This window comes from Haliotis rubra, unplaced genomic scaffold (genome assembly GCF_003918875.1).
Source record: "Haliotis rubra isolate DU_JTF1 unplaced genomic scaffold, ASM391887v1 Scf76, whole genome shotgun sequence".
Classification (NCBI taxonomy): Eukaryota; Metazoa; Mollusca; class Gastropoda; order Lepetellida; family Haliotidae; genus Haliotis; species Haliotis rubra.
In genome coordinates this window covers 964,098-972,110 of record NW_025767479.1, presented here as the reverse complement: position 1 = coordinate 972,110, position 8,013 = coordinate 964,098, and the positions used below count along the sequence as shown (strand labels likewise).

General features: G+C 39.1%; 1 protein-coding gene across 1 annotated transcript in view; it reads right to left on the bottom strand.

The window, feature by feature from the left end:
- Positions 1–276: 276 nt before the first annotated feature.
- Positions 277–8,013, bottom strand: part of LOC124260301 (transcription initiation factor TFIID subunit 4-like) — a 31,206-nt gene continuing 23,469 nt past the window's right edge. The window contains 7 exon segments of the mRNA XM_046694580.1: positions 277–2,010; positions 3,103–3,162; positions 3,541–3,654; positions 3,812–3,868; positions 4,668–4,793; positions 5,435–5,565; positions 6,876–7,045. Of these exon segments, the coding sequence (XP_046550536.1) occupies positions 1,900–2,010; positions 3,103–3,162; positions 3,541–3,654; positions 3,812–3,868; positions 4,668–4,793; positions 5,435–5,565; positions 6,876–7,045 (769 nt within the window). The 3' untranslated portion in view covers positions 277–1,899.

Here is an 8,013-nt window from a genome sequence, read left to right as displayed (position 1 = left end):
TTACATAATCATAAATGCATGTACTTAATTGACATTGTTGACTGTAACAGTACATTCATTAACCAGTATGCATCAATACATTCCTTTGGTTTGGTTCTTGATACAGCAACCTCTGCAGTATGTAGAGACAGCGATATCAGTAGCCCAAACAGATTTCATGAATCCTGTTACATAAATCACTGTTTTATTCCAAATAAATATTGAACTCATTCCCAAAATTAAAAGAACCATCACTGGTCAGGTAAAAATACCAATAGTCATTTAACAACTCTTCAGTAACATGTTATATTGATCTTTTTTATTTCATATTAGAAAAAACAGGTTTCCATTCCACAATACACATCTTGTCTTTACATATCATTACAAATCTTATGAGAAGAGATTCACTGCTACCAGCCCTTAGCGCTCCATGAATTGTACATTTCCTCCATTCGAGTCACTATACTACAGAATATCTGCTCCTCCCAATCACTATTATGTCAGATGATAATACTCCAGCCTACAAAAGGAAAATAAATTAATTGAAACATACAATCAATGTATCACAATGTGATAGATGTGTGCCCTTGCACAGTAGGTGTGATATTGTCAGTATTGCTTGATCTCATCTCCGGAGCCACCTGTAGAGCACACTGAGAACCAGTCACTTCTGTCACCATGGTTACTCAAGACAGTGATGCCAATTGCCATGTCATATTCAGTCTCCTGTTCAGCCCAAACAGCAATGATCCAAAAAATAATATTCAAGGAAGTTCCGATTTGCTCCTCTGACCATAAACTGTAAATTAAATTGACTGTAAACCTGTATCAGAAATTGAGGTAAAGTAGCCTTTCTCCGAGTATATGATTATTTAGAGATGTTGACCAGAAAGATTTCAGGTCAAGAGTGACATGCCCTGAGCAGAGATGAGCCTTCAATATCCTGACCTGGTGTTCCCGATTGGTTACATAGCAACCAAACTGAAGTGTCTCAGGCATTCTCCTCGCGAAGGAACATGACGAATGAATTGATGTGATTCTATGCAACTGGCAGTGACAATACAGCACTTGTATCCAGATCTTACTCCACACAGTGTGTGTGTCTCAAGGCTGTGTATGGCGTCAATAAATGAGTCCGATATTATGATTCTCATGTGCTCCTCCTTCACTGCCTTCCTACTCACAATACTGAATGTGGGACTGATGGTAGGCCCACCACTGCCTACAGTTCACCACACGAGGCAGAAGTTATTCAGGTGGGTGCTAGCTGACACAGATGCTGCCTTTATATAAGTACAGTGGTCGCTGTCACACCCTGCTTGGTGCTAGGTTACCACCATTTGATAGTCATATTAATATATCATCCAAGTGGTAGTCGTACCATGGTCAATGAAGAGTTTCCAGGTATTTGTGCACTGCCCATGATTTAAATCCTTCCTTAAAGACACAGTGAATGCAGACATATTAGTGTCTAGGTTGCTCAGCAACAGTTTTATATATCGAAGTTTTATTGTCACCTCTCAAAGTGTCAAACATCTTTACATACATTTCTGTCTGCCGACAAACACGGAAAGAACAGTGGTCACAATATCACTCCCAGAAACAACAAGTCTCCACAGAGCTTCAGTTACTGCTTTGTCTCAGACATCAGACTTCGAGTCTGATCAACCATTCTGTAAACACTGCTCCTGATCTTGGAGTTTGTGGTCAACTCCCTTGAATCACGTCCCACCTTTATCACATAGTGGTGACTGTCAGGGCCCCGCCTGCCTGCCCACCCTCCGCCCGCCCGCCCGTTCCAGCGGCATAGCACTACTGAGGTCACGTTGCAGGTAAACCTGCGGTGTCACTAGCAGGGGGAGACAACTCCCTCAGGATCACAGCCAGAAAGTTAGTCCAGTCAGCCCTCCAGGGACAGACTCACTTTAGGAATGCTTTATAGAGGATGTTGGACTTTGTGGACGACCGTTCTTGCTCCAACAAGAACATCAAGTCCCTGAGATTCACTCGCTTTATTCTGGGCCTTGACATCTGGAGAGGAAAGAAACATGATGAAAATAATAAACCACAACCACATAAAACTTTAAGATAACAGGGGATATATGAGTGGATTAATTATCAGTAATATTGTTGAATGTTGTTTGTATGTGCATTTAGCCCAGAAATCAACTGTTGTAAGTTACAGGTTTGGCTTCTGTGGAGAGAAAGCCTGAAGTGCCCACATGGGTGAAACACATGGGTATGGCTGAATGCCAAGGATCAAAACTCCTTGGACTAAAACTCATGATAGGCAAATCCAGGCAGACAAGTGAACAAACTCTGAATTACGAATTGCAGCACAGTTGGGCCATTCATGTCTCCAAATCCTAAGAATGGCCAACAAAGGTGCAAGTAACAGTCTGTCACATCAGCAGCATTTCAGCTATATTGTGACAACCATAAGTTGTAATCAAACTGTAAAAAGCTTGTGACAAGCATAAGTCGTAAACTAACTGTAAAGAACATGTCACTTATATACAAAGTATCAACTTGATTATCAATGATTTCATATAAAGTTTTTTTTCAAACTAATATTTGACAGCAACCACATGAAACCAGACTACAGGTGACTATACTCAGGACCATGGGGGCAGAAGTCAGCTACCCTCAAGAACCCCAGCAGGATTTACACCATACCTCTTGCTGCTGGCATGTGTTGACAATGTTAGCCAAATATTGAAAAGGAACATATTCAATGATTACACAATGCCATTTAGAAAGTGGTCAAATGTAACACAAAGTCCTCAGTCTAGACTACCAGTTGTCCGACTTCCATTTTTGTGGAAGTTGCGAGGGCTGAGCGGGTTTGGCGGCTGACTTTGTGCTGGCGATTTGGTGCCTGACTCTGAGGGTGTGGGTTCAACCCCCAAAAATTCTAGAATTTGTACTTTACTAAGAAAGTGTTATCCCAAATATAACATATGTTGCACACATTCAATGACTGTAATAGTTGAGCAATAAAACTAGCTGGAAATGAAGCGGTCTAAATTAAAGGAACTGTAGACATTTCAACTGACAGTTACATAGTAATGTAGATAGAGATCAGACAACTGCTCTATATGTACTGTACAAATTAAGACTTACTGAAGGCCTGACTGATGACGAACCTAAACCGTTGCTGAGAGAGCTGCTGCTGGATCCCGCCTGAAACAACAACATCATGAATCATAGAGCTATTTCACACGGTAAACACTAGGAGATAAACGTGTCTTCCCTCTGCTGGATGTTACTTTGCATTCGAATACCAGAAACATCATTTGGAACAGGCTCTCTTAGTTCATGACAACACATGATTTTATGCGGCATGATTTCAAAACCAGTATAACTGATATATCATCTCCATTTGTGATCAAATAGCCCAATTTGTTTTTAATGTTCTCACAAAGTGAATACTTTAAAAGTAGAACATAATACATCAGCATGGTCAAAACTTCAGGATAATATTCTCAGGACAGAAAATACTGAATTCTTCACTATCAATATGATTGGCCTAAGCTCCCCTGGAATACTCAATTTCCATACCCCTTGCCCCTGATCGGCTGACTCTGTTTTCCGCTTCTTGCGTGGACCGATGGCAAGTAGAGCAGTCTGGTTAGCTTCTTTCTGCCTCATGGCCTCGATCTCCTGTAGCTGAAACTGTCACCAACAAAAGACATTCAAAACCAACACATCATCTCAATTTAAGACTAACTGGCTTGTCTTTATCTAACAACATGTTGTTACACTGAAGCAACTTTACAGTATCAGAGAGTTCAAACCTGTTACTTAAAAGCAGTTGAAAGTCAGAACAAACCTCTTTGGCTTTTTGTTTCAATTTCATCTGCTCTGGATCTTCATTTTTGGACCGACTCTGAAAGAGACATCAATGTTATGTCAAAACTCCTAGCTATAATTATTACTTTCAAATACTCAAGAACAAATCTCTACAGTCATGTGTAAAAACAAAACACAATACAAGAAGAAAACATGGTAAGCAATATCCCTGCCACAGTGTTCTGGTCCTATTCTGACAACTATTCATTCTTCCTACAAATGGTGATACATAAGCTGTTAAATGGGAAAATCTGTTCCCATTAGGGATACTGTGCACTAAGTCAGGAAACACATGAAAAGGGCCATAACTCGGTAAAGAATCGTAATACGGTTTCTGTTTTCGAACTCCATCAGGGCATTCATGTCCTGAAAATACATACCACATTTGGTTTCCCTATCTATAACAGTTTTTGAGAAAATCTGTACCCATTGGGGATACCGTGCACTAAGTCAAGAAACACATGACAAGGGCCATAACTCTGTAACAAATTGTAACATGTTTTCGAACTCTATCAAGGCATTCGTGTCCTGAAAACACATACGAAATTTGGTTTCCCAAGATATAACGGTTTTTGAGAAAATCCCTCTCGCACTTTGGGGCGATTTCAGTTTTTTTAATTATTTCAAACAAGGCATATTTTGTTACTGTCACCAATAAACTAACAGGTAATTGAATCATGTTGTTCTTTCACAAAACGGCATAGCACTTACATATGTATATGTATCGAAGGTCTCTGATGTTAAAACAAGGACAAATGTCTCCCAAAGATTTTACAACCTACTGATCACAACAGATCACAATGTTAATCCCAGTTCACTTCATCCCATACACTCACCTTTATTGCTCGTAACAGTATCTCTCTCTCTTGCTCTTCATGCCGCTTCTTTTCTAACTTGTCTAATTCTTGTAAAAAACTTAACTGAGATTTTATATCTTTCGTAACCTCGTACCTTGGGTCCATCTGAAACAGAAGCAAACAGACAGTCAGTGTTAGATCCATCTGAGTAAAAGAATTGTACATGAAGTCACTGTCAAATACTCGTTCTAGTGTTATATTTGCCAAGATATCTTCAACAGAGGCAGGGATTTACAGGACACGAATTCCTGCGTCCTATACGCATAAAAATTGACAATGGACGCAACAAAATTTATTAGCACATCCACAGGGACGCAGAAAAAGTCCTTTTTGTCAAAATTCCAATCAAGTAACACTAAGTTATCAAAGACTTTGCTACTAGCTGGGTTATGGTATCATTTGCAATTCAATTACTGTAACAAATAATGTGATGATCATGATACAAAATACAATAACAGTATTAAACATAATATTTAAGCATCTGGACCCCATTCTGTTGTCCAGGACCCCTGAAAATAAAGAGTATGAGTCCCAGGGACCCGCAAAAACAGGACTCAAGGTAAATCACTGCATAAGCAGCATAACAAGCCTCTTAAGAAAGGCACATGCTGTAGATGGGATGACATTATTTCAAACACTTGATACTTGATTCAGACTTTCTTTGTCCTCTTTATTTGGACAGTCTCACAACTAAGTACATGGCACTAAACATGTAACGTGATGAACACAAAGCTTCAATATCTCACCTTGTAAATTTCTATTCTATGTTCTGCTATTGTGGACAATCGCTCTACCATATTCCTAAGTCTCTCTTGTGTTGCATGGGAAATAATATTCACTACATCTGATGCTATTTCTTCCACACCATGTTTTTTAGCTGAAAATAGAGGTGGACCTGTTAGATACATATCTAAGACATGTAGTTGGCCTCACTATATACAACACAGTTGCACAGTGTTACAGTTCAAGCCAACATCACACAGCTCACTATGATGAGAAATGTATGACATCACAGTCTCACAGTGTTACAGCACAAGCCAACATCACACAGCTCACTATGATGAGAAATGTATGACATCACAGTCTCACAGTGTTACAGTTCAAGCCAACATCACACAGCTCACTATGATGAGAAATGTATGACATCACAGTCTCACAGTGTTACAGTTCAAGCCAACATCACACAGCTCACTATGATGAGAAATGTATGACATCACAGTCTCACAGTGTTACAGTTCAAGCCAACATCACACAGCTCACTATGATGAGAAATGTATGACATCACAGTTGTTGCGTTTGTTTGACCCAACACTTAGTAATATTCCAGTTATATGGCCGAGGAGTGTAAACCAAGTCAGCAAGGCTGACCCACCAATCCTGTTAGTCGCCTCTTACGACAAGCTCAGTTGTATAGAGACAACACTTTGAATATTGTAGTAACTGCAGTTCTATATTCTTTGCCTATAATTATACATATCAGCATTTCAAAACCTTCAATGCCAGAATGAAGATCTCTATAAATAACACCTGTAGTGCTGCATCCATTAAATGGGTTCGTTCAATCAGAGGTGGTTTAATTATTGTGATGTTATACCTCTGATTGACCAATTAAAATAAAATTTGGTTTAACACTATGGTCAACAGTTATTCCTTATACGGAGTATCAAGTCTATCTTATCCTACAATTTATACTCTACATTGTTCTTCCTAACAAAAGCCTAACTGGAAATAAAAGATGATCTCGTAGTATCTTCACTCCTCTTTTGCCCAAAATGACCTCAATGATTGATTGATTGATTCATTCATTGAGTTTAGTTTTACGTCGCACTCAGCAATATTGCAGCTATTTGGTGGCGATCTGTAAATAACCGAGGCTGAACCAAACAATCCAGTGATCAACAGCATGAACATCAAACAATGCAATTGGGATACAATGACATGTGTCAAGCAAGTCAGCGAGTCTGATCACCCAAACCCGTTAGTCACCTCTTACGACAAGCATGGGTTACTGAAGATCAATTCTAACCTGGATCTTCACGGGTTTGACCTCAATGACCTCCATGAGGGTACATGGTAATTTTTTAGAATGATAATGGAATCAAACCCAAAGTGATAAAAGCATTCCGACTAAACTCTTAAAGCATCAGTTATGAGGAACGGAAGTTTCCGGCTGAACACCACACTTACCTACTGCATGTATCCTACTCAGTAATGGCCCATGATAAAGAAACGTTTCGTCTTTACAAGACCGTATTTGTGTTCCAATAAATTCTGCATTGGTAGCTAATATATTTTTGGATTCTTCTGTTAAGTTGACACCTCCCATGGTAGCTACATCGTTGATGTCATCATCATCTCTGAAACGAATAATCATACACAAATAACTAACTGAAAATGTCAACATTAGGACACAAACACAAACACTTGAAACTTTAAAGTAATCAAAATCAACAATCCTGCATATCTATACCAAAAAATGATGATATACATCTTGACTAAGCACAGATTAGGAGCCTGAGTCTGAGGATGTGGGTTCAAATCCATGATGGGATTCAACCCAAAAATAATCCTAGAATCTGTACTTTACTAAGAAAGTGTAATCCCAAACATAGCATATGTTACATCTGACCACTTTCTACATAGCATTGTGTATTCATAACTCTCGGCTGTGGGAGCCATGACAATTTACACTTATCAGAGGAGTACACAAAGTCTGTGGTCTATTGTTGTGGAAGCTCGGTGGCTGAGTGGGTTAGGTGGCTGACTTTGTGTAATGGAGATTAGGTGCCTGTCTCTGGGTTCGAATCCTGGATGGGACTAAACCCCAAAAAAGTACAAGAATCTGTACTTTACTAAGAAAGTGAAATCCCAAATATAACATATATAAGCTATACATCTTGACCATAAAGATAGGAAAATGGTGGAAGGTCTGGTGACTGAGTGACAAACATGATGACTTTAAGTATAGGTTACAACACAAAGATCTGGGGTCTCTATCACTATCTGGGGTAACTAACAATTTCACCAGAGTATGAATACTCTACCTAACTAAAGCATAGCAAACCTTCAAAGAACAGTATCAAATGAAATGTTTAAACTGCATTGTTTTGATATGCATATTTCTCTACATTTCTGTATCCTGTGTGACTCGCCCCTGCATGATGCACACGAAATATATTCACTGAGCCATTTGCACATGCACCTTTGTCTTTGGAGATTCAGGTGATGAAATACATGTATAACTGCCACAGGACCAACTCAATCACATTAATCAATAACACAAACTTTTCTTTATAAGCAAACAAAACCCTCATCAAGATAAGAG